Source organism: Schistocerca nitens, chromosome 2 (genome assembly GCF_023898315.1).
Source record: "Schistocerca nitens isolate TAMUIC-IGC-003100 chromosome 2, iqSchNite1.1, whole genome shotgun sequence".
Taxonomy (NCBI): Eukaryota; Metazoa; Arthropoda; class Insecta; order Orthoptera; family Acrididae; genus Schistocerca; species Schistocerca nitens.
This window is the reverse complement of record NC_064615.1, coordinates 1,019,308,306-1,019,336,277: the sequence shown is the minus strand read 5'-3', so window position 1 is coordinate 1,019,336,277 and position 27,972 is coordinate 1,019,308,306. Positions and strand designations below refer to the sequence as shown.

Sequence of the window (27,972 nt, the reverse complement as noted above, 5' to 3'; positions counted from 1 at the left end):
ATTTTTCAGTGATTTTAATGGGGATAGTACTGAGCTGGCTGAACTCATATTAAGAGACATAGTGAATTACCATATACTTGCGATCCAGTGATCTGGTAATCATGTGAAGTAGAAATGTGTATAATAAAGCTGACATTGTCATGCGAATCAGTAACAGTCAATCAGAAAATTGGTTGAAATGTCTGCAATTTGTCGCAGGAATGCAAGTAAAGCCAGAATGGTGAATGTAACATATGCTCCCCTATTTTATTCAGTGCAGGGTCCACTCTTGTTCTTAACATACATAAATGGTCTTCCAGTGATGGTGATGCGACTGAGATGTCTGAACACATGTTAGGTCCACTGTATCAGTGTATAATTAGGATCCCACCCTTTGGTAGTGAAATGAAGTAAAGAATGACGAAGTAGTGACATTTTTGTAAGATAGTCTCACGAATGAACTAATATCGGAATGGGGGAATACAAGAATGTGAGTGGGGATGGCGAGGATGGGGAGGTCACACAATATTTGATACCCGTTCTGCTTCTGTTCATAACTTTTATAAATGATCCTACAAGGGTTTTAGTAGTTAAATGTGATGTTTCCTGCTAACACACCTACTAATCGTCTACCCAAACTCACAGATATAGCTCAAATAGTAGCTGTATTTATATAAAACTTGTACATAGCAAACAGTTCGTCTTAATCCCATAATGTCTCGTATTGTACAACTCGAAATGAGCGTAAATTACCTGCTGGTGCCACACCACGAATTATGTAGCAGTGCACAAATAACCTGTCGCTTCGAGACTTACTTCTAATACAAGAGATGTGATTTTTTTTTATTTCGGTTGTCCTATTTCGTACGATTTCTTCGCTTTTGCGGCTGTAAACCTGTCTTGAAGGTATCTGTGCAGAGTTTATCGGACATTAAGGCTGTTGTCAGCTGCTAATAAGTTTCATGTGCTTTGTGGTATCGCCGATTATTTATTTTACAGAAAAATGGATCAGAGAATTTGTTCTAAATTTGGAAATTCGCCCAGAGTAAAATGCGGTAAAGCTTCAGAAATATTAAATATTGCTCATGGCGAGTCTGCTATTAGTAAACAAGGGGTTTTTGAATGATTACAGATTTTTGTACATCCCTGGAGCAGCAACAGTAGACTAAAATCTTCTTGCAGAAATCGAAATAGTTCATTGCTTTCGCACCACGATAATGCACCTGTTCACACCGCGGAGATTGTTCGTGAATTTTTGGTCGAAAAGAATGATGCCTCACCATTCATATTCGTCTGACATGGCAACATGTGTAGTTTTACGTTAATGGGTCCTCGATTTTACAAAAGTACATGGTATTAAATACGGTGAGAGTCTTAAAGCTATCCTAAAGATCGAATTTCAACAATAACTTATGGGGTCTATTTTGAAGGGGAAAACACTGACGTAGATGAATAATTAAAAACACTTAAAAAAATTCTCGTTATATTTGAATGCAGTTCGTAATTTAAATTGCAGCGGCAGATCGGGACTACACTGTTCTCAGTGTAAAGCGTAACTATCGATTTTCAGACCAAACTGCGCAAGATTTGTTGGTCCTGCAACTATAATTTGTAGATTTTAGGCACTGCTGAGTGTGAGCCATCATCATTTGTGTTTGTTGTTTACAGGAGCTGTGGCGTTCTTCGAATGCCAGGGAGGTGACCGGTCCCATTGCGTTCGCCCACCAATGGGTGGACATGCCGAAGCAGACAGCCGAGTACGTCGACCCCGAGACTGGAGCTACGACCACCGTGAGTTTCTGCTTCCATTTTTGTGTCGTTTGTTTACCCTGTTATCCATCAGGATAGATCGTTGGTCAGTCCCATTTAGGAATGGAAATTTCACTCACTCGGGAATCTCGAGGTGAACAGCCAATTGCTCGAGAATCTCATGTAGCATCTCGAAAGGGAACAATTCTGCACTCTCCTCAGCAAGTACGGAAAGCACAACATACTGTTTCTGTCAGAAACACTGTTTAGAAAAGTTTTCTGGGAAAGAAAACGAGGGAATCGAAAGCGTATGGCAGTGATTCCTGCTAGCCAGAATTCACCTTTCTTCACCAATTCCAGCTTGTGAAAGGGGATGCCTACTTTAAGGGACTTCGTATTACTGTTGCCTGCCAGTTCATCATATATTACGTCTTCTCTAATCCCCTTCTTATTCGGAAATTGCTCTATTGAATCCGGTATTCTCTCAGGTACCAGCCCTCCTATGTAGAGCCACGCCATCGGATCTGCTGCTTGTAGATTTGCGTCTCGTGAATCAGCACCAGTCAATGTCTCATTTTGCTTAGCTGGTCGCCTCTCTCTTCTATGGATAACTTTACTCCATCATTCTTCGTTTATATGCGTTTCCATTTCTGGTCTTGTCATATCTCTTGTTGTAGGTGTTTCTTCTTCGTTTGTGGGAAATACATATTCTGTTTCCCTATGGATGGTTTTGGGTCTTTTTCTGATTTAGGCGTCTTTCGTCTTTTATTTTCCCTTTCTTCCTTTATAAAAATCTTAGTTCCACAAAACATGCTCACCTTCTGTACAATAAAACAATCCAATCACGCTCACTGATCGTACTTAGAATCAAAATGGCTTTCGCTTGGAGAATACATTCACACGTCTAGCGTGCCATCACACAACAGCCATAACCGTCCCAATATGACCACGGACTTTCCGTTCTTAATATTACTTGTTAATCAGTAAACCCAATGCTCTGCTTGTTCTCTGCACGGTACTCTACATTGGAACATTCAGCGACCAAGATCCGGCTCTTAAAGCGCGTAGATGGTAATCCCCTTGAAATGCGGAAGCCCCTTTCTGAAACTTAATGCGGTGCCGCAGATAGCTCCTCGCCGTACCAAGTTGGAGAAGTTCTTCGCTGTATGTCAATTGACTCCCACTTTCTCACTGAAATTACGTTCACGTGCAGTCCGTCCTCTATCGGTGCAATCACGACCAGCTGCCAAGCATGACTCTGGCCACGGGCAATCCAGACGTACTGCTCGACATGGCACAGTGATATGAAAATAATGGGGGTATGTTGGTGGGAATAAGACACTACTACATTTTCATCAGGTGATCTGCATGTTGGTTGCCCTTAATAATGATCCATCAGCCTTGATGACAGCTTCTACTCGCACAGGCATACGTTCAGTTTCTTGGGAAAAGGCAGCGGAGTCTTCACGGAGTGCTGCACTGAGGAGAGGTGTCGATGTCGGTCGTTGAGGCCTGGCACAAAGACTGCGTTCCAAAACATCCCAGAGGTGTTCTGTAGGATTCAGATCAGGACTCCGTGCATGGATGTTATTGTCGTGTAACCACTCCACAACAGGCCGTGCATTATGAACAGGTGCACGATCGTGTTGAAAGATGCAGTCGCCATACCCGAATTGCTCTTCAACAGTGGGAAGCCAGAATGTGCTTAAAACATCAATTTAAGCCTGTGCTGTGATAGTGCCACGCAAAACAACAAGGGGTGCAAGCGCCCTCCATGAAAAACACGGCCACACCGTAACACCACTGCCTCCGAATTTTACTGTTGGCACTACACACGCTGGCAGATGACGTTCACAGGGCATTCGCCATACCCACAGCCTGCCATCGTATTTTACCACATTGTGTACCGTTTTTCCACTATTCAATCGTCCAATGTTTACGCTCCTTACACCAAACCGAGCGAGGTGGCGCAGTGGTTAGCACACTGGACTCGAATTCGGGAGGACGACGGTTCAATCCGGCGTCCGGCCATCCTGATTTAGGTTTTCCGTGATTTCCCTAAATAGCTCCAGGCAAATGCCGGGATGGTTCCTTTGACAGGGCACGGCCGACTTCCTTCCCCATCCTTCCCTAATCCGATGAGACCGATGACCTCGCAGTTTGGTCTCTTCCCCCAAACAACCAACCAACCTTACACCAGGTGCTCCAGACAGCGCCGAACAGCAGACCTGTGGCTACCTTCTGCTGTGGCATCCCGCCGGGAACATTCTACTTGTTGTGGCTTCCCGTTCAGTTGGGCTCAGACGGCCACTCACAGCGGCTGCGAGACGCAATCCCCAGGGCCATCTGATACTGTCGGCCAAGCTTGATCACAGTGCGTTGGACCACTTTCGTCAGTTTTTCGCGGGAACAAGGAAGTTAGAAATGGTGGGCTCCTTGTGGTTCCCAAGTCGTGCAGGCACCGTAAACAATAAAATTACCAAATATGCAGCAACCAGTCGCAAAATCATGTTTTATTTATTCACTTTTGCAAATCGATTTCAACTGATTAACAGCCATCATCGGTGCTACAAATACAATAATAAAAATAATTAATAACAGTGGCCAAATGAATAAATGTACATAAAGCAACATAAACCAATTAAATGTATATGGGCGCATTTCATCATTTAAAATGAACATACAAATTTACCTTTCAACGGTGTGCCCTGAGTAGTAAGCAGAGGTCAAACAAAGTGATACATCGAGAATTGACTATGACAACGAGAAACCATAATTGGGCGCTGCAAAGCAAACCCGCCCTCTATGCGAAAAGATATAGCTAAAATAAAAATGAGAAGAAGAAAGAGGTATGACATACAAAGTTAGGTAAAATATAATGATTTAATACTAAAATATTTACATGAAATGGATATATTGACAAAAATTTTGTCAACCAACAGAGATGGGAAGCACACCATGGAAAAATTTTAAAAACTTTTTAAAAATTTTTAAAATTATTTATCATATTTTTATCCAAGAGCAAAAGTTAATCATAATGGCAAAACGTAAAACGGTGTTGGCATCCATCTAGCGTACAGTTAATGACATTCAGGTAAATCGGACTTTTTTTTGGCAGATGGAGCCACATTGCTGAATGTACATGTAATGTAAACTACGTTGAGGTAACAAAATTACGGACACGAACGAAAGAAACGTATTAATGAAACAAAGCCAAATGCAAAAATAAATTAATTGGGCATTTGCTGTCTTGTCGGTTGCACCAACAGACGTATGGGGTAGATTTATGTCTCATGATATACGGGCACACCATAAGAGCTCCTAGAAGTTCTCAATTCATTCTATCGAACCAGTGTTAATTTTCCCATGTATGAAGTGTGCTAGCACCTTATTTTTGCATTTGGCCTTGTTTCATTAATACGTTTGTTTCGTTCCTCTACGTAATTTTCTTATCTCAACTTAGTTTACATTTCATGTGCATTCAGAAATGTGACGCCATCTGCCGAAAAAAAGTGCGATCTTCCTGAATGTCATTAACTGCACGCTAGGTGGATGCCAACACCGTTTTACGTTTTGCCATTATGATTAACTTTTGCTCTTGGATAAAAATATGATAAATAATTTTAAAATTTTTTTTTTAATTTTTAAAATTTTTCGATGTAGTGCTCCTTACCTATGTTTGTTCCTTTTTACTAATTCGTACAGTCGCTTTTTGGCGTATATAACTGTACTATGTGGTTGACAAAATCTTTGTCAATATATCCATTTCATGCAAATATTTTAGTATTATATAATTATATTTTACCTCACTTTGTATGTCATAACTTTTGCTTCTTCTTCTCATTTTTATTTTAGCTGTATCTTTTCGCATAGAGGGCGGGTTTGCTTTGCAGTGCCACCTTATGGTTTCTCGTGGTCATAGTCAATTCTCGATGTATCACTTTATGTTTAACCTCTGCTTACTTTGTGTTTCTCTGCTTACTACTTAGGGCACATATTCGTTGGAAGGTAAATTTGTATGTTCATTTTAAATGATGAAATGCGTCCACATACATTTAATTGGTTCATGTTGCTTTGCGTACATTTATTCATTTGGCCACTATTATTAATTATTTTCGTTCTTGTATTTGTAGCACCGATGATGGCTGTTAATCAGTTGAAATCTATTTGCAAACGTGAATAAATTAAACATGATTTTGCGACTGGTTGCTGCATATTTGGTAGTTTTATGGTTTACGATTGCTGCACGACTTGGGAACCACAAGGAGCCCACCATTTCTAACTTCCTTGTTACCACGAAAAACTGACGAAAGTGGTCCAACGCACTGTGATCAAGCTTGGCCGATAGTATGAGATGGCCCTTGGGATTGCATCTCCCAGCCGCTGTGAGTGGCCGTCTGAACCCAACTGAACGGGAAGCCACAACAAGTAGAATGTTCCCGGCGGGATGCCACAGCAGAAGGTATCCACAGGTCTGCTGTTCGGCGCTGTCTGGAGCACCTGAGGCTGCCTGCGCAGCTTTTGTGCCAGTAATAAGGCGGATGGCTGTTGTGCACTGCGCTATTTAATTGGGCCGTAGAGCAACGCACCGATTCTACGTAGCTCTGACGCGGAGCGCGAAGTTGTCGGCTCGCTGAGGCCTCGGCTGGAGCCTCACTCACCGCCGGTCTGCCGGCCGGCTGCGCATTCCACAGCTTCAGGAACATCGAACCGCCACTGTGCGCCAGCGCCAGCGAGGTGGTCGTCACAGAGCTTTAATTACAGCCTCGAAAAAAAAAAAAAAAAAGCTGCTACCGAGAATAGGATGGGCGGGTATGCTGTGTTAGCCGGTCATGTCCGGCTTTTCACGGTCATGTCCCGCCGAATATTCACAAGCCCGCCCTGTCCGCCTTTTGTTAGATTTTTTGCGTTGAAGCGGAGAGCGTACAACTGAGGCCTGTGCCACGTAAACGGCGTAAGAGCGAGGAATAAGTATGACGAAGCCATATACACTCCTGGAAATTGAAATAAGAACACCGTGAATTCATTGTCCCAGGAAGGGGAAACTTTATTGACACATTCCTGGGGTCAGATACATCACATGATCACACTGACATAACCACAGGCACATAGACACAGGCAACAGAGCATGCACAATGTCGGCACTAGTACAGTGTATATCCACCTTTCGCAGCAATGCAGGCTGCTATTCTCCCATGGAGACGATCGTAGAGATGCTGGATGTAGTCCTGTGGAACGGCATGCCATGCCATTTCCACCTGGCGCCTCAGTTGGACCAGCGTTCGTGCTGGACGTGCAGACCGCGTGAGACGACGCTTCATCCAGTCCCAAACATGCTCAATGGGGGACAGATCCGGAGATCTTGCTGGCCAGGGTAGTTGACTTACACCGTCTAGAGCACGTTGGGTGGCACGGAATACATGCGGACGTGCATTGTCCTGTTGGAACAGCAAGTTCCCTTGCCGGTCTAGGAATGGTAGAACGATGGGTTCGATGACGGTTTGGATGTACCGTGCACTATTCAGTGTCCCCTCGACGATCACCAGTGGTGTACGGCCAGTGTAGGAGATCGCTCCCCACACCATGATGCCGGGTGTTGGCCCTGTGTGCCTCGGTCGTATGCAGTCCTGATTGTGGCGCTCACCTGCACGGCGCCAAACACGCATACGACCATCATTGGCACCAAGGCAGAAGCGACTCTCATCGCTGAAGACGACACGTCTCCATTCGTCCCTCCATTCACGCCTGTCGCGACACCACTGGAGGCGGGCTGCACGATGTTGGGGCGTGAGCGGAAGACGGCCTAACGGTGTGCGGGACCCATAGCCCAGCTTCATGGAGACGGTTGCGAATGGTCCTCGCCGATACCCCAGGAGCAACAGTGTCCCTAATTTGCTGGGAAGTGGCGGTGCGGTCCCCTACGGCACTGCGTAGGATCCTACGGTCTTGGCGTGCATCCGTTCGTCGCTGCGGTCCGGTCCCAGGTCGACGGGCACGTGCACCTTCCGCCGACCACTGGCGACAACATCGATGTACTGTGGAGACCTCATGCCCCACGTGTTGAGCAATTCGGCGGTACGTCCACCCGGCCTCCCGCATGCCCACTGTACGCCCTCGCTCAAAGTCCGTCAACTGCACATACGGTTCACGTCCACGCTGTCGCGGCATGCTACCAGTGTTAAAGACTGCGATGGAGCTCCGTATGCCACGGCAAACTGGCTGACACTGACGGCGGCGGTGCACAAATGCTGCGCAGCTAGCGCCATTCGACGGCCAACACCGCGGTTCCTGGTGTGTCCGCTGTGCCGTGCGTGTGATCATTGGTTGTACAGCCCTGTCGCAGTGTCCGGAGCAAGTAAGGTGGGTCTGACACACCGGTGTCAATGTGTTCTTTTTTCCATTTCCAGGAGTGTATATTATAATAATGTATGTACTTGAGTATGTATGTTCCACGTCTCCTTCTAAACCACTGTACCGATTCCAACCAAACCGTCTGGAGAGAATCGCTGTGGGGATAGGAGCAACCTACCTATCAATAGGGTTTGGGAGGAAAAGAAATGCCGTGCGAATACCCAGACTGCATTGCTCCAGTTTTCAATAACGAGAGCACTTAGCCATTTCAGGAAACTTTACGCCTAATTTCCAATATTGACGAAATTTTCCTAACAGACATACACCCACAAAATAATGAAAGGATAACAAATTCGCTTACTACGTTTTCGCTGTTCAAGATGTCAATATGCCACGTGATGCATACAGCTTTAATTCATTATTTATTACTAAGAGCATTCACAAGACATTGCGCAGACAGTATCGACATATACCACTGGATGTACCTACAAAGTTATATCATTGTACGACACACAGTACGGATTATATTACGTCATAAACATTGACCTGCGTGAAAATGAAACTGGGGGGCGAAATTCACAAGAGATGCATATGAGGTACGTGTGGAAATACGTGTGAAAAATGTGAAATATATGTGACATGTGTGTACGTGGTTAAAGCCTCTGGTAAAAAGCTGCTTCTAAAACCCTGGAACGAATTGAACCAATGTCGTGCACGTATTACTTACTATGTGGAAAAAATACTTTGAGGGTAAGAAGCAGAAATCTCCTGTTGGGGTGGGGTGATAACGTGGAGAGGGAAAGGGGAGAGAGGACATGGATAGAGAGGGAGAGGGGAAGAGGAAAAAGGGAATAGGAGGAGATGGACAAAGAGAGGTGAGAGTTTGAGTTGGAGAGAGAAATGAAAGAGCAGAAGATGGACAGAGACAGGAAGGAGGTAGAGATGGGCAGAGAGAGAAGGAGGTGGTGGTGAACAGAGAGAGGGGAGGTGGAAGCGGAGAGAGAAAGGGAAGTTGAGAGGATTTGCAGATGGAGAGGAGGGCAGGAGGAAATTGACGAAGAGAGGGGAAAGGGGGAAAGGAGGAGACTGAAGAAAACATGAAGAAGGAGATGGGCTAATAGGAGATCGAAATAAATTCGTACCTGGGCAGTGCCAGGTACACAGCTAGTAAGGATACGTAGGATACGTAACATAAGGATATACACGTATCATAAGGATATAGAATAACAGGTGCTGTTCATACGTCTATGTGCTACGTCTGTGTTCGGAGACCGAACGAGCCTAAGACACGGTGTCAGAACAGCACTAAGCGCAGAGCGAGCTTGGCAAAGCAGAATCTGCGATCAGCCAATGAAAACCCGCTCTGCCCCGCTAAGCTAGCTCGTTGCACTCTCCACTGCTTGGAGACGCATGTGCGAACGAGGACTAGTCGGCCCTGCACTTTCGCTATTCTGTTATTGTTTATTTACGAGCAGAATTGAAATTATCAAAATTATGAATATCTTTTTTGTGTTTTCCGCCCTATAGGAATAGATAATTTGTTTTTCAATGATTTCTTGAAGCTTTCAGCTGCCGTTTTCTTTATTTCCTGTACGCTTGTACAGTTTCGTCCTTAGGCCATTTTCAAGTATTTTACGGATGATTTTTTGGTAACAGATTATGTCATATACGTCGTTGCTCCTATGACATCATGTTATGCTTATAAATTAGTTCGAGGTGTTCACGCTATCGTAGAAGCACGTTACATTCGAACAGTCGGTGCACAGCTCTTGATAAGAGCAGCTGCGGACCTTATCGGATTGAAAATTATAGATAATTTGTTGTTTTATTTAATGAACAACTCTTAATTTATTCTGACTTATGATTATATTAGAAAGAAGACAGAGCATTTAAGAAAATTTAGGACAATTCTGAACAATGTGTAGGGAAGCAGCCTACTCACGCCATAGTAAATTCACAGCAGTCTTTCCATTGTGTGCCAGCCAGTCCGCTGTAACTAGCTCTGACGTCATAAATGTTGCGCAATACTTTAAAAATCAAGCAAATAACCTAAAACGGTTCTAGCATGTCAGGAGTAATACTAAAACAACATGTGTTAAATATCAGTTCGATAACTTTAGCCACTTTCGAAATTTGGCCTTTTTTCTGTAAAAATCATTGGCGCAACAGAAAAGAGCTAGAGAATTAAAAATTCATATTTAGATTACTTTTTCATAATAATTTAATAAAAACAGTACTTTGGGTTTCACAAATTAAAATTTTAGTGGAAATTCATGATTTTCTGGTTTTCGTCTTAAAACGTAAGGAAGCAAGATAGATTAAGTAGGCTAATAAATAAGGCTAGGATGTTTATATTTAAGTAGAATGGAGATACGCTATAACCATAAGGATGTGAGAAGTTTCATTTGAATACCTATAAAACTATAGCGATAGCGTATCTCCAAAGGGCCAGTTCAGAGCTCGTCTACTGCGTGCAGTGTAATTAAATTAATTCTTTCGCACAAAATATTTACCTTAGCCACGTCAAAATTTGATTATCAATACTTACCTGCGTGCTGAATGCACATTTAAATTAAGAGCTTCATCGGCCATCAGCAAGAGAAGCTATGATTTATTAGGTAACTTAATGTGGTGCATTACTAGCCAAGCGGCTAGTCGGGAGAGCCGATTTGATCAGGCGTTCCCTTACCCGTCCGCACCGCGGCTTTATATGCACTCCTGGAAATGGAAAAAAGAACACATTGACACCGGTGTGTCAGACCCACCATACTTGCTCCGGACACTGCGACAGGGCTGTACAACCAATGATCACACGCACGGCACAGCGGACACACCAGGAACCGCGGTGTTGGCCGTCGAATGGCGCTAGCTGCGCAGCATTTGTGCACCGCCGCCGTCAGTGTCAGCCAGTTTGCCGTGGCATACGGAGCTCCATCGCAGTCTTTAACACTGGTAGCATGCCGCGTCAGCGTGGACGTGAACCGTATGTGCAGTTGACGGACTTTGAGCGAGGGCGTATAGTGGGCATGCGGGAGGCCGGGTGGACGTACCGCCGAATTGCTCAACACGTGGGGCGTGAGGTCTCCACAGTACATCGATGTTGTCGCCAGTGGTCGGCGGAAGGTGCACTTGCCCGTCGACCTGGGACCGGACCGCAGCGACGCACGGATGCACGCCAAGACTGTAGGATCCTACGCAGTGCCGTAGGGGACCGCACCGCCACTTCCCAGCAAATTAGGGACACTGTTGCTCCTGGGGTATCGGCGAGGACCATTCGCAACCGTCTGGGCTACGGTCCCGCACACCGTTAGGCCGTCTTCCGCTCACGCCCCAACATCGTGCAGCCCGCCTCCAGTGGTGTCGCGACAGGCGTGAATGGAGGGACGAATGGAGACGTGTCGTCTTCAGCGATGAGAGTCGCTTCTGCCTTGGTGCCAATGATGGTCGTATGCGTGTTTGGCGTCGTGCAGGTGAGCGCCACAATCAGGACTGCATACGACCGAGGCACACAGGGCCAACACCCGGCATCATGGTGTGGGGAGCGATCTCCTACACTGGCCGTACACCACTGGTGATCGTCGAGGGGACACTGAATAGTGCACGGTACATCCAAACCGTCATCGAACCCATCGTTCTACCATTCCTAGACCGGCAAGGGAACTTGCTGTTCCAACAGGACAATGCACGTCCGCATGTATCCCGTGCCACCCAACGTGCTCTAGAAGGTGTAAGTCAACTACCCTGGCCAGCAAGATCTCCGGATCTGTCCCCCATTGAGCATGTTTGGGACTGGATGAAGCGTCGTCTCACGCGGTCTGCACGTCCAGCACGAACGCTGGTCCAACTGAGGCGCCAGGTGGAAATGGCATGGCAAGCCGTTCCACAGGACTACATCCAGCATACGATCGTCTCCATGGGAGAATAGCAGCCTGCATTGCTGCGAAAGGTGGATATACACTGTACTAGTGCCGACATTGTGCATGCTCTGTTGCCTGTGTCTATGTGCCTGTGGTTATGTCAGTGTGATCATGTGATGTATCTAACCCCAGGAATGTGTCAATAAAGTTTCCCCTTCCTGGGACAATGAATTCACGGTGTTCTTATTTCAATTTCCAGGAGTGTATAAGAACGCGGCGCGAGGAAGGAAGGCCCCAGTTCTCTCCAGACGCTGAATAGCACTCCATATGTGTCGGGAGTCGCGTCGCGTCGGTATCATTGCTACAAACTGCCTCGGATGCCGTATTAAAGTTACTCGAGATACGCGTAACCATGAAATCATTTTCGAGTGAAGTGTTAATTCTGGGATTACTTTAATTCAAAATGGTTCAAACGGCTCTGAGCACTATGGGACTCAACTGCTGTGGTCATAAGTCCCCTAGAACTTAGAACTACTTAAACCTAACTAACCTAAGGACAGCACACAACACCCAGCCATCACGAGGCTGAGAAAATCCCTGACCCCGCTGGGAATCGAACCCGGGAACCCGGGCGTGGGAAGCGAGAACGCTACCGCACGACCACGAGATGCGGGCTGATTACTTTAATTATCTAGCTTCAGTTTGCGTACGTCGTATTTTCACGTGCCGCCGCGGGACAGACATTCTACCATTATTTAGCTTGGCGTTTGATGAACCTTATCATCAAATTATGGCGAGCATTCATTTAAATATTCAATTTGGACAATTATAGTTGCATCAGCGCATTAGACTCTGAACTGCTGTTAGTTAGGTTGTGTGGATTCTTTTGTTTTTCATCTGTGACTTTCAGAATATACTCAACTATTTTAGAAAATCGTTTTTGATTATAAATTCCGGACAATCTCCTAATACCTCAGAGCTATAAGCTGTAACTATAAGCGTATTCTCAGATGAAGTGAGCATTAGGAATTCTAATTACAGGCTTCACGTTTTGCTAATCACTTTCTGGTAGCCAATATTGTAGTTAGAGAGCCAGTGTTGAGAACGGCAAACAACAGCAAAAATAATAGGAACATTTTTAAGAACAATAATTTCACCCGCCGCCCCACAAATGGTCAAGAGAAAAGTTACAAGTATCAGTGTGTGAAGCGTTTTTGTTTCTATTTTGTTCGAGACGTTCATTCCCTACTCATCAAAGTTGAGAGGGTCCTTCTAGAACTCTGTTCTTTTCACATGAATACACTATCTGTTCAAAGGTATCTGGACACCTATAAGTGGACATATATATCTGTTGTGTCCACCATTCACCTGTATGACAGACTCTGCTGGGGACACTTTCAGTGAGGTGTTCGACGTCTGTTGAATAGCAGCCCATTCTTGCACAAGAGCCGAAACCATAGAGTAGTGATGTTGAAGTTGGGGTCGGGAGCGAAATCGACGTTTCTAAATTCCCACTGGCGTTTCATTGGGTTTAGGTCGGAACTCTTGACAGGCCAGTGCATTTCGGGGGGGAGGGGGTGGGGGTTATTGCCCACAAACAACTGCATCAAAGATACTGGTAATGTTGATGTCAACGATCATCACCTCCAAACAGTTCCTCGGCTGTTCCCAACAAACACTATGCTGTAATCTGTGTTCATATAGTTCGACATTTAGGTAACGTTGTCCAGCCATTCGCCGAACCCAAACCCTTCCAACAGATTTACTTAGACTTATTGCTCTAATTCACTCGTTTCCACTCATCCGCTGTTCGATCGTGTCGCCCTTTACACCACTTTCAATTGTCACTTAAGAAGTGGGTAACTTAACAAGAGCTGCTCCGCCATTGTATCCAGTTATTTTTAACTCTCAATGTGCTCCGTCACTTTGCTAGCTGGATTGCTGGTAACGCTCTGGAACTCACGAGTGAGTCCTTCCGCTGATCTCGTGCGACATTTTACAACCACACTAATGATCGACAGCCCCTGTCCCTCAGTACATGAGATCTGCCTGGTTATGGTTCAGCTGTGATAGTTCCTTCACATTTTGACTTCACAGTCACATCACCAACTCCCAACTTTGGCAGTTTTAGAAGCGCTGAACGTTCCCCGATGGATCTGTTCTTAGCTGACGTCCAGTGACTAGTCCACGTTCGCCGCGCGGGATTAGCCGAGCGGTCTAGGGCGCTGCAGTCATGGACTGTGTGGCTGGTCCCGACGGAGGTTCGAGTCCTCCCTCGGGCATGGGTGTGTGTGTTTGTCCGTAGGATAATTTAGGTTAAGTAGTATGTAAGCTTAGGGACTGATGACCTTGGCAGTTAAGTCCCATAAGATTTCACACACATTTGAACATTTTAGTCCACGTTCGGAGTCATTAAGCTCTCATCACTAACCCATTCTGCTGTTGGTGCTTCTGTACTGACAACACAGTACTCCCCGCCACCTTTTATAATGGCTGCTGGTCAATTTCACGCTACATAGTGGCGGGCAAATACTTTTGTATATATGAAGATGGTCCGAAAGAACAGACACCATCGGTGACCATGCAGCTCGTTAGAATGAAAGTACAATGAAATAAATAAGCCAACGAGGACAGTTGAAAATGTGTGCCCCGACCGCGACTCGAACCTGGGATCTCCTGCTTACATGGCAGATGCTCTATCCATCTGAGCCACCGAGGACACAGAGGATAGTGCGACTGCAGGGACGTATCTCTGGCACACCTCCCGTGAGACCCACATTCCCAACTTATTGTACCGCACTATATTCATAGTGCCCCTGCCCATTATACTCATTACTCGCGGCTTTTAGCCGATTCCCGTAAGAGTTCGGGCACTGTTTGCCCATCCACACAGAAGAAGATGGGGGCACACATTTTCAACTGTCCCCGTTGACTTATATCAACGCCTGTATTGCAGCTAGTGGTATTCATTTCATTGTACTTTCATTCTAACGAGTTGCATGTTCACCGATGGTATCTGTTCTTTCGGACAGATACCATCTTCATATATTTATAGTTAAGGCTCGCCGGCCATTTGACCATCTTCTTCTGTGCGGATACACCAACAGTGCCCGAACTCCTACGGGAATCGGCAAAAAGCCGCGTGTAATGAGTATAGTGGGCAGGGGCACTATGAATATAGTGCGGGACAATAAGCCGGGAATGTGGATCTCACGGGAGGCGTACCAGAGATACGTCCCTGCAGTCGCACTGTCCTCTGTGTCCTCGGTGGCTCAGATGGATAGAGCGTCTGCCATGTAAACAGTAGACCTCGGGTTCGAGCCCAGTGGGGGCATACATTTTCAACTGTCCCCGTTGACTTATATCAGCGCCTGTATGCGGCTAGGGGTATTCATTTCATTGTACTTTCAAATACTTTTGGTCAAGTACTTAATCTCGGTAGGATGGTAATAGGCGGAAGCAGTTCGCAATTGGGAATATTTGGGAGACGATTACCAGTTCCGACGCTGGACTGATGATCGACGGAAACATCCAAATGGTTCAAATGGCTCTGAGCACTATGGGACTTAACATCTGTGGTCATCAGTCCCCTAGAACTTAGAACTACTTAAACCTAACTAACCTAAAGACATCACAAACATCCATGCCCTAGGCAGGATTCGAACCTGCGACCGTAGCAGTCGCGCGGTTCCGGACTGAGCGCCTAGAACCAGGAAACATCCAGAAAACTTTGACAGAAACAGGTGGTGGACGTGGGAAGGGGGGATGAATTTATGTTCAGTTCATTTCTAGGACAATATTGTACATTGTTGAGGAAGAAATTAAAGTGCGTGTGTGTAGAATAGGAGATATGCGCGTCGGCTTAATCAGCGGTCGCCGAAGTTCCGTCTGCGGGGCGCGTAGTTTTTAATTAAAAACCACACCAGTAGTGGCGCTAGGAGGGAAGGAGCCAGTGGAATGCATCGCATGTGGTCCCACATTTGGCACTACCCGTACGATCCGCGCTCCAGCGTCTGTTCCGTGCACATTCCCCGCGGACAACTGCTGGCGGAATGCAGTAGGGGGATCGGGAGTACAGCTGGAGGAACGCATAACGGCACAGGAGTGCTGGTGGCGGACGGCATTCCTGAGCGCCTGATCCGCATGCCATCTTAAGCAGCGTACACGCGATGCTCCTCATTTGCTCAGCTTCGCGCATGCGACTCACGATTTCCGCAGGTAGCACAACGCCCGTCGAAGGGCTTGCCTTTCCGTCCTTACCAGGAATCCGGCCAAGCGTGAACAGTCTGATTCGTCTAGTAGGATGTACTGTCGTGTCCTGACATAGGTGGGAGAGGGAGCAAAGGGGTTGCTGGTCAGTCTGCGCTCCCGAGCGGTACAGAGCAGAAGGCAAAAGGACAGTTCGCAGTGAAGGCATTTAATTGTTTTCATCTACATCTACATCTACATTTATACTCCGCAAGCCACCCAACGGTGTGTGGCGGAGGGCACTTTACGTACCACTGTCATAACCTCCCTTTTCTGCTCCAGTCGCGTATGGTTCGCGGGAAGAACGACTCTCCGAAAGCCTCCGTGCGCGCTCGAATCTCTCTAATTTTACATTCGTGATCTCCTCGGGAGGTATAAGTAGGGGGAAGCAATATATTTGATACCTCATCCAGAAACGCACGCTCTCGAAACCTGGCGAGCAAGCTACGCCGCGATGCAGAGCGCCTCTCTTGCAGAGTCTGCCACTTGAGTTTGCTAAACATCTCCGTAACGCTATCACGGTTATCAAATAACCCTGTGACGAAACGCGCCGCTCTTCTTTGGATCTATCTGAGCCAACGCTGGATCTATCTGAGCCAACGCTGGATCTATCTGAGCCAACGCTGGTACAGGCATTTACTAGAAATGCAGGTGGTGAGACTCTGTAGGGAACTCGTTGTGGAGACTCGTGGACAAACAGGGTATTGAAATAGTAGTTTACTCCGGACAGGACTAACTAATACACTGGAGGCTAGTTCTAGGGTTAGAAGAAACATGAATAACACTGTTAGAACAGAAGCCAGTGCAGAAGTCCCAGGAGTTGATGCTAACCACAGTGGCAAACACTAGCAGCGTCGTAAGGCAACAACTTAGTTGCAAAACAAAACATAGTGAATGTGACACTGTTCACTGAGGCATTCCAAGTGAGAGAGCAGACTTACGAGGAGCTGGACCGAGGCTGGATTCGACGGACGCGGATTCGGCGCCCAGATCGTCTGACTGAGAACTCCGCCAAGATGCGGAATCTAGGGGTTTTAAAGAGTCGCTTAGGGGCACTGTTTTTCCCACTTAAGCCACCCAGACAATCCCGCAGGTCTCTTGCAGGCGCCTGACAATCACGGTTTAGTTAGGTCCCCTCTATTGCTCCTAAGGTGGGGATGTTAATACAGCTGCTGTAAGTCCGTATTTGGTATCAACATTGCTCAGCTGAAAGCTAAACCTAACTGCTCTGCCAAATAAGGCTTGCTACATTATTGTTATACGTCATTTAGCCCCGCCCCTCCGGCTCCCCGGAATAGGGACTGCTAGGTGAACAGTTCTTTGGCGTTTTCGCTCTCCTTCTAACCCTTGTGAGCCTGCTGACGTTGCTGTTCTCAGGGCTGCTATCAAGCTGGTTTTATCGCTAATGCGTGTCTGTTGGTTACAAAGTTCTTCGGTGGCAACCTACCACAGCGTCTAGACGAAATATGAAGTTACATGTTAATTAGTTGAAGAGCAACTAGGGCTCTGGGACCGCGTTTGGGGGCGTCTGCATTTTCGCAAGGCTTCCCTTACGGTTTACTTCATGTAACAATATCTCTCCTAGTTTCGTCTCCCTCAGCATCGTCTCTGCTTCCGCGCCTTGGAGTGCCCGTCCTCCTTTCTCACAGCTTCAAGATAACAATACAGAAGCAAGGAATAACCAATATATTACAGTACTTGTAGAACTCTGACGGGAATATATTTTTTTGAAATTCCGATCTTAGCTTGCTGTTGGCGAGCTACCACTAAACGTACCCATCAACACTGCCAAAACACAGCCAGGTACCTTGTAAGCGCACTAATTCATTATAAATTCGCATAATTACCCGTTACCTAACCTTGCTTTCTTTTTTTCAAATTGATCGATCAGCGTGGCACATGGCAATTTCGAGGGTCTGAGAATGTCACACGAACACTGTTCCTTAAAGACACTCACGTCTGTCTTCATTCATAGATCAGCCACTCGATTCGCCACCTGCAATTTCACTACAATACTCAAGTCGAAGGCATGGTAAATAACGTTCCACGAGTCCCGTATAACCCTTAGTATTTATTTGACGTTCCATATATACTATTCAAGAAAGAGAGAAATAAAAAAGCGACACACGAAAAAAGTAATTTTCCGAATGGGACGGAAATCGGTAGCTGTGATGTATATGCACAGACAAACAAATGATTAAAACTTCAGAAAATTGGATGATTAATTTAAAAAAAAAAAGGAGGTTCACAAACTGCACAAATCACAGACGCGCTGGTGCATCTCTGGCAGTTATTGACAGACTTATTGGATGTTCTTCTGAGAAATATTGTGCCAAATTCTGTCCAATAAAAGAATAAATTGTGCGTTGTAGGCTGTGTTGTGCTTCATTGAAATAGTGCTATTAGCTAATTTAGGCCGTGAGCCATTATGAAACACATTTCTTATGTCACGAATTACATATGGTGCCGTCACATAAAAGAATGTGATCTACATCTACATTCTACATTCATACTCCGCAAGCCACCCAACGGTGTGTGGCGGAGGGCACTTTACGTGCCACTGTCATTACCTCCCTTTCCTGTTCCAGTCGCGTATGGTTCGCGGGAAGAACGACTGTCTGAAAGCCTCCGTGCGCGCTCTAATCTCTCTAATTGTACATTCGTGATCTCCTCGGGAGGTATAAGTAGGGGGAAGCAATATACTCGATACCTCATCCAGAAACGCACCCTCTCGAAACCTGGCGAGCAAGCTACGCCGCGATGCAGAGCGCCTCTCTTGCAGAGTCTGCCACTTGAGTTTATTAAACATCTCCGTAACGCTATCACGGTTACCAAATAACCCTGTGACGAAACGCGCCGCTCTTCTTTGGATCTTCTCTATCTCCTCCGTCAACCCGATCTGGTACGGATCCCACACTGATGAGCAATACTCAAGTATAGGTCGAACGAGTGTTTTGTAAGCCACCTCCTTTGTTGCTGGACTAAATTTTCTAAGCACTCTCCCAATGAATCTCAACCTGGTACCCGCCTTACCAAGAATTAATTTTATATGATCATTCCACTTCAAATCGTTCCGCACGCATACTCCCAGATATTTTACAGAAGTAACTGCTACCAGTGTTTGTTCCGCTATCATATAATCATACAATAAAGGATCCTTCTTTCTATGTATTCGCAATACATTACATTTGTCTATGTTAAGGGACAGTTGCCACTCCCTGCACCAAGTGCCTATCCGCTGCAGATCTTCCTGCATTTCGCTACAATTTTCTAATGCTGCAACTTCTCTGTATACTACAGTATCATCCGCGAAAAGCCGCATGGAACTTCCGACACTATCTACTAGGTCATTTATATATATTGTGAAAGCACGATATGTATTGATAATGGTTCACGGCCGAAATTAGCTAACAGCATGATTTAAATAAAACGCAATACAGCCTACAGTGGGCGGTGCTGTCTTTTATTGAACACTTAGAGGCTGTGGATCCCCACGGAAGCAACATCTTCAAATTCTGTACAGTTGGCGCGTTAGATCGTCAAAAATTTCGATCTGGCTGGAGGGCACTGTCCATAATGCTCCAAACGTTCTCAGCTGGGGAGAGAGTCGGCGATGTAGCTGACCAAGGTAGTGTTTGGCAAGCACGAAGATTAGCAGCAGAAACTATCACCCTTGCGGGCGGGCATTATCTCGCTGGAATGTAAATCCAGGATGGCTTGCCATGAGGGCAACAAAACGCGGAGTAGAATGCCGTTGACGTAGCGATATGCTGCAAGGGTGCCGAGAATGACAAGCAAAGGGGTTCTGCTATGAAAAAAAGTGGCACCCCAAACCATCACTCCTGGATATCAGGCCGCCTTCAGAGTCGTCTCCGGCCTTGAACCTCATTGACTCGAGTAGAATTGTCTTCAGTGATGAGTGCCCGTTAGAATTGATCCACAACGACCATCGAAAACGTGAGACGTGTAATCGTAATGGCGGACGAAGACTTCTGGCTTAAGGCAACCCTCATTCCGCCAACGGCTTTGTCAAAGAGGGCGGAGGAGCGTGCAGAGGTTCAGGGCGCCCTCTTGCCCTTCGGGTAGGAAACAGCCTCTAAAAGGCAAGAGGATGCAGAAGGTAATGGAAACCACCGCACTGAAGACGAATAATGTGTACCTACGGGACATGTGGCTTGTAACTCAAAGGTTTTATGATGATCTCTCCACTGGAGAAATATTCCAGTCTAGTCCCCCATTCTGATATTCGATGGGGACTGTCAATGGTGAGGTGACCATGAGTAAAATACTGAATGTCCAACGAAAGGATAATGTCCTACGAGTCGGGCCGTGGAATGGCAGAAGTTTGAACGTGACGGGGAAGCTAGAAACGCTAAGGCTCGATCTGCGTATAGTTAGGGTAAGTGAAGTGAAATGGAAAGACGGCAAGGATTTCCTGGTCAGATGAGTATAGTGTAATATCAATAGCAGGAGAAAGTGGTATAACGTCAGTAGGATCGTTTATGAATAGCACTGCAGGGCAGAGACAGCTACTGTGAATAGTTCAGCGACAGGATTGTTCCCCATCAGAATCACCGGAATTCCAACACCAACAACATTAGTTTTTAGAATGAGATTTTCACCGGCCGTGAGTCGTGCTTCAGTAGCTCAGTTGGTAAAGCACTTGCCCGCGAAAGGCAAAGGTCCCGAGTTCGAGTCTCGGTCGGGCACACAGTTTTAATCTGCCAGGAAGTTTCATATCAGCGCACACTCCGCTGCAGAGTGAAAATCTCATTCTGGAAACATCCCCCAGGCTGTGGCTAAGCCATGTCTCCGCAATATCCTTTCTTTCAGGAGTGCTAGTTCTGCAATGTTCGCAGGAGAGCTTCTGTAAAGTTTGGAAGGTAGGAGACGAGGTACTGGCAGAAGTAAAGCTGTGAGTACCGGCCGTGAGTCGTGCTTCGGTAGCTCAGTTGGTAGAGCACTTGCCCGCGAAAGTCAAAGGTCCCGAGTTCGAGTCTCGGACGGGCACACAGTTTTAATCTGCCAAGAAGTTTCAACATTAGTTTTGCTGTACATTTCAGAGGCTACCAATGAATAATCTGTTCAAATGTCACATGAGGAAGAGGTATACTTTGAAAAGGCCGAGATAGAGGAAGGTCTCAGATTACATCATAGTTAGGCGGAGATATCGAAATCAGATATTGGATACTAACGCATGTCGAGGAGCAGATATAGACTCAACTCGCAATTTAATGCTGATGAAGAGGAGGCTGAAGTTTAAGAGACTAGTCACGAACAATCAGTGCGCAAAGAAGTGTGATACAGAAGTAGTAACGAATGAAGAGATATGCTTGAAGTAATCTAAGGCTATAGGTAATGCGATAATGAATAGTTCACCAGGACTTTCAGTTGAAGAGGAATGCCATCCGTAAAATGGGCAATCAAGAAAGTTGAAAAAAAAGCAGAGTTACAAGGAAGGTAATTGCGAAGAAACGATGAATAATAGAATAAATACTTCAGTTCCGCGACGAAAGAAGGAATTGCAAAAATACTCGGCGAACATCAGGAATACATAGATACAAGTCACTTAGAAATGAAATAAACAGGAAGTGTAGGGAAGCCAAGGCAAAACGGCTGCATGAAAAATGTGAAGAAATCGGAAAAAGAAATGACCATCGGAAAGACTGACTGAACATATAGAAATGCCAAAACAACCTTCGGCGAAATTAAAAGCAAGGGTGGTAACGTTAAGAATCCAGTGGGAATTCGACTGTTAAATGCAGGGGAAAGAGCAGATACGTGGAAAGAGTATATTAAGCGCCCCTATGAGGAGGAAGAATTGTCTGATGACGTGACAGAAGAAGAAACAGAAGTCGATTGGGAAGAGATACAAGATCCAATATTAGAGTCAGAACTTAAAAGCGCTTGGGAAGAAGGCAGAAAAGATGATAAAATTTTAACAGAATTCCTAAAATGATTGGGTGAAGCGAGAAAGACACGATTGTTGATGTTCGTGTGTAGGGTGCATGTAACTAGCGCTATACTACCGACCTTCTGGAAGAACATCACCCACGCAATACCCTATACAGGTTGAAAGAGCCAACAAGTGCGAGAATTATTGCACAATCAGCTTAAAAGTTCATGATTCCAAGCTGCTGACAGGAATAATATATAGAAAAAGGAAAAGAGAATTGAGGATCTTTTATATGACGATAAATTTGGCATAGGAAAGGACACCAGAGGGGCAGTTCTGACGTTGCTGTTAGTAATGGAAGTAAAACTGAAGTTAAGTCCACATTCTTAGGATTTTTAGACATGGGAAAAGCGTTTGGCCATATCAAAAGACGCAAGATATTAGAAATTCTGAGAAAACTTGGGCAATAGACAATATGAACAATAAGAATATAAGATCAAGAATTAAGTGCCCTGATTAAAAAGCTTATAAGATGGGGATGTAGTCTTTCGCCCCCACCGTTCAATCTATAAATCGAAGAAAAATTGACAGAAATAGAAGGAACGTTCAAGAATGGCATTAAAATTGAAGGTGAAATGCTGTCAATAATACGATTCGCTGATGACATTAGTATCCCGAGTAAAAGTGAAGAAGTATTACAGGATTTGTGAATAGAATGAACATTGTGAGGACTACAGATTATGGGTTGAGGGTAAATCGAATAAAGACGCAAATAATGAGAAGTTGCGCAAATGAGAACAGCACGAAACTTAACATCAGAATTGATTATCACGGAGACATCAAAATAACACACGACGGACGGAACAAGGAGAACATAAAAAGGGCGTTTCTGACCAAGAAATCTACTAGTGTCAAACATAATCCTTAATTTGAGGAAGAAATTTCTGGTGATGTACGTCTGGAGCACAGCATTATGTGGTTGTGAGCCAAGAACGGTGCTGAAAATGTAAACGTATCTGCCGCCTGATGTTAAAACTGAAGGGTAGCGTTAATGACGTAAGACTACAAAGTTGTGCAACGCTGTCGGTCCTATTCCATCCTTGTTTACCGTATTGTGTTAACTGCCCTGAAGAGGACCGCAGCAAGTCGGTCGAAACATCCGTGCATTGACGAGACCTAACGTCAAAACTATTTTATTCGAAATGACACCGGCCATGAAAGCTTATACTGTTTCACACATCTGTCGACACTTTGCGCTATAGATGCAGCGTTGCCCATTTCTCGTCACATATCGTGCAGCATCTGTCTCGTGGTCTGTGGCTCGTAGCGATGGGACAACCTGCATATGTTTGTCTGTTTAACTATTGAATGAGCCTCATATGTAAGCAGGTCTATCCGCCAGTTCATTTGATAAACTACTTAGTATACGGGGTGGTCCATTGATCGTGACCGGGCCAAATATCTCACGAAATAAGCGTGACACGAAAAAACTACAAAGAACGAAACTTCTCTAGCTTGAAGGGGAAACCAGATGGCGCTGTAGTTGGCTCGCTAGATGCCGCTGTCATAGGGCAAACGGATATCAACTGCGTTTTTTCAAGTAGGAACCCCCATTTTTATTACATATTCGTGTAGTACGTCAAGAAATATGAATGATTTAGTTGGACCACTTTTTTCGCTTTGTGATAGATGGCGCTGTAAGAGTCACAAACTTATGGCTAACAATTTTAGACGAACAGTTGGTAACAGGTAGGTTTTTTGAAGTAAAATAGAGGACGCAGGTACGTTTGAACATTTTATTTCGGTTGTTCCAATGTGATACATGTACCTTTGTGAACTTATCATTTCTGAGAACGCATGCTGTTACAGCGTGATTACCGGTAAATACCACATCAATGCAATAAATGCTCAATACGATGTCCGTCAACCTCAATGCATTTGGCAATAGGTATAACCACATTCCTCTCAACAGCGAGTAGTTCGCCTTCCGTAATGTTCGCACATGCGTTGGCAATGCGCTGACGCATGTTGTCAAGCGTTTTCGGTGGATGACGATAGCAAATATCCTTCAACTCAACTTTCCCCACAGAAAGAAATCCGGGGACGTCAGATCCGGTGAACACGCGGGCCATGGTATGGTGCTTCTACGACCTGTCAAGAAATATACTATTCAATACCTCTTCAACCGCAAGCGAGCTACGTGTTGCACATCCATCATGTTGGAAGTACATCGCCGTTCTGTCATGCAGTGAGACATCTCGTAAAACATTAGTAGAACATTACGTAGGAAATCAGCATACATTGCACCAAGTAGATTGCCATCGATAAAATGGGGGCCAATTATCCTTCCTCCCATAATGCCGCACCATACATTAACCCGCCAAGGTCGCTGATGTTCCACTTGTCGCAGCCATCGTGGATTTTACGTTGCCCAATAGTGGATGTTGTGCCGGTAGACGTTACCGCTGATGGTGAATGACGCTTCGTCGCTAAATAGAACGCGTGCAAAAAATCTGTCATCGTCCCGTAATTTCTCTTGTGCCCTGTGGCAGAACTGTACACGACGTTCAAAGTCGTCGCCATGCAATTCATGGTGCATAGAAATAAAGGTACCGGGGCAATCGATGTTGATATAGCATTCTCAACACCGATGTTTCTGAGATTCCCGATTCTCGCGCAGTTTGTCTGCTACTGATGTGCGGATTACCCGCAACAGCAGCTAAAACACCTACTTGGGCATCATCATTTGTTGCAGGTCGTGGTTGACGTTTAACATGTGGCTGAACACTTCCTGTTTCCTTAAATAACGTAACTATCCGGCGAACGGTCCGGACACTTGGATGATGGCAGCATACATAGCATACATAGCACACGGCCGTTGGCCATTTTGATCACAATAGCCATACATCGACACGATATCGACCTTTTCCGCAATTGGTCCATTTTAACACGGGTAATGTATCAAGAAGCAAATACCGTCCGCACTGGCGGAATGTTACGTGATACCACGTACTTATACGTTTGTGACTCTTACAGCGCCATCTATCACAAAGCGAAAAAAGTGATCCAACTAAAACATTCATATTTCTTTACGTACTACACGAATATGTACTAAAAATGGGGGTTCCTATTTAAAAACAACGCAGTTGATATCTGTTTGAGCTATGGCAGCGCCATCTAGCGGCCCAACCAATAGCGCCATCTGGTTTCCCCCTTCAAGCTAGACGAGTTTCATTCTTTGTAGTTTTTTCGTTTGATGCTTATTTCTTGAGATATTTGGCCCGATCACTATCAATGGACCACCCTGTATAACGGGTTGAAGTGTGTATAGTTGTGTACAGACATTGGTTTGATTTGAAATTTAGTGTCCGAGTTTTACTATCGGCTTTATTCTTCGTTTTAAAAACAACGTCTCTTAATGACGTACGAGGAAGTCTAACCTTTTATGACACTGTTTTTGTAACTCTTAGCTGAAAAACACAGTAAAAGAATGTCGCTACACGTAGCCACTGCGTTCCTGTTAGACAGCGTGGACAGTCTGTTAAACTAGCATTGCTCTACAAGTTGACAGGGAGGGCGTAGCACAGTGAGAGAGGTGTTTCTGATTGCCGACTGTTTGCAGGTGCGGGGCTGCCTGCCCGCCATGGGCTACAGCTTCGGCGCGGGCACCACGGACGGCCCCGGCGCCTTCGCCTTCCAGCAGGGCACCCGCTCCAGCAACTCTCTCTGGGACACGGTGCGCGACTTTCTGGCCACGCCCACGCAGGATGACGTGGCCTGCCACGCCCCCAAACCCATTCTCCTCATGACTGGCAGGGTGAGTACACCGCAGTGTTCTGTCGAGCTCTGGTCACCACCTCACGGACCAAAGCACACTGCACAGATTTTGCTGCCACTTCACATACAGCAAAAGGGAAAAAAGTGGGCACCGATCTTCCGTTTGTATCCTAGGATCTATTCTTCCCATTTTAGACGTTATTTAATAAACTACCTAAGAGACCCAGTGTTGGCCTGATACTTATTCATAGTTGTAACCAAGACTTCGTACATGTGGAATTGATTATTAACTTCTAAAATTTGTTTGTTTACAACATTTGAAGTAGTATGATTGGAGACATCAGCGAACATCTTGCTTCCTTCACTGACACAGAGGAGAGTCACATAGACCTGCCCGTGCAGAAAGTAACTGACAATAAGTTCAACGCACGCAACGTGCAGTGTCAGGCCTTGTGCTCTGTTTATCGCCATGACATAACATAAGCTCTCTGGGCATTGTACGCGTTTAAAGCGAAATGGTAATCTGTAAGGAATAAGTGGGATTCGGTATATGAAAACGCGTTCGCCTGCACTACTTCCCAGCAGAATTCCCGCTTATATGATGTTATGTTCCAGAGAAATAACTTTAAGCCTCTGTGAGTGACGTTTTCGGAAGGCACTTCCAAAGAGCGAGTTAAAGCATGATGTTCTCGAGCTGCAGCAAGTCTCGCCTTCATTCGAATCTAGAACCTGCATATTCTTTTTTAAACATTCTGGAGCATTCAGAAGAACTCGATTGTCTTCTAGGCCTTTTTATTCACAAACAAAACGAAATAAAAATATAATGAGCAGGCACCCAAATCGCAAAGCACACTTAATAAATTCATTGTCCCTAGGAAACACTATAACTGTTATCTATCAAAGCAAAGCAGTATCGTTAAGTTTTTAATACACAATGCAAAATCAGTAAATACATACATCCTAAACAAGTACATTCAATGTTGGCTTGTACTCATAAACATAGGATTATGATGCCCAATTCCGTCACTGTTGTAAATTTCCGGAAATAGATCTGAGTTTAGAAAAAAGCTTTTCTAGGACAGAACCAAAATTCCAGTAAAACCTTCGAAAGAAGTGAAGCAATCCCATTGAATTTTTAATGCACAAAAACCGAAGTAAGTCCTTATATCCTAGCAAAATAAATTCGCTCAACTTCTACGTTCCAAACTTCACAGAAGATCTGCTACGTAACTTGAGGGAATAGCACTCCTGGAAGAGAGGATATTGCGAGGATATGGCTTAGCCACATCTGCGGGATTGTTTCGAGGATAGATTTTCACTCTGCATTGTAGTGCGCGTTTATATGAAATGCCCTGGCAGATTAAAACCGTGCGCCAGATTAAAGTTCAAACCAGGTATCTTTGTCCAACAAGTTATCCAGGAGGACGTCCGTGAAGTTTACAAGGTAGAAGATGATGTACTGGCAGAAGTCGTATTCAGGTAGCTCAGCTGGCAGAGCACTTGCCCGGAAAGGCGCGGCCCAACATGAAGCTTTAGTCTCCCAGGAAGCTCATAACAGCTCACACTGAGCTGCAGAGTGAAAAATCACTCATGATGCACACTGTGTAACAGAAAGAAAAACGTGTTGAACATCAGCTTGTATTCGGGAAAAGTAAACATAATAGCAAAAATAACAGATATTCCGAAATTACGATTACAATGGTTAGCAATTTTACTGCTATGGTCCAGTTGCTGTATGTGTCTTTTCTGGTAGGAAATTAACAGTAGAAGTGCAAAACATATCATGTAGACAGAAAAATACCTCGGACGCAATCTAATGGTTGTACTTCAAGTACTCTAAATTTTACGATTTTTTTATTTTAGAATATTTGTCTGTAAACTTTGTTGTCTCTTCAGAACAGTGGTAATAATGGACAGAGAGATGGCTTAAAAGAGAAGTGAATAGCAGCGAACTACTAAATTCACACTGGATTGTATACCGTCAGTGCACCAGACGCCAGCGGTGGCGGCGTATTTATTGCCGTGTAGAATTTGATAACTAGTGATGTTATAACACAATCCGAATGTGAAATAATCTGGTTTAAAGCAAGCAACATGTGGATAAAACAATGTAAT

At 45.1% G+C, this 27,972-nt stretch overlaps 1 protein-coding gene across 6 annotated transcripts in view; it reads left to right on the top strand.

Annotated features, from left to right (window-relative positions):
- Positions 1-27,972, top strand: part of LOC126237364 (neutral ceramidase-like) — a 563,642-nt gene that overhangs the window by 439,471 nt on the left and 96,199 nt on the right. For all 6 annotated transcript variants that reach the window (XM_049947432.1, XM_049947435.1, XM_049947436.1 and 3 more), the window contains 2 exons: positions 1,648-1,770; positions 25,703-25,897. In XM_049947432.1, coding sequence (XP_049803389.1) covers positions 1,648-1,770; positions 25,703-25,897 — 318 coding nt within the window. The remainder of the gene's footprint in view (positions 1-1,647; positions 1,771-25,702; positions 25,898-27,972) is intronic.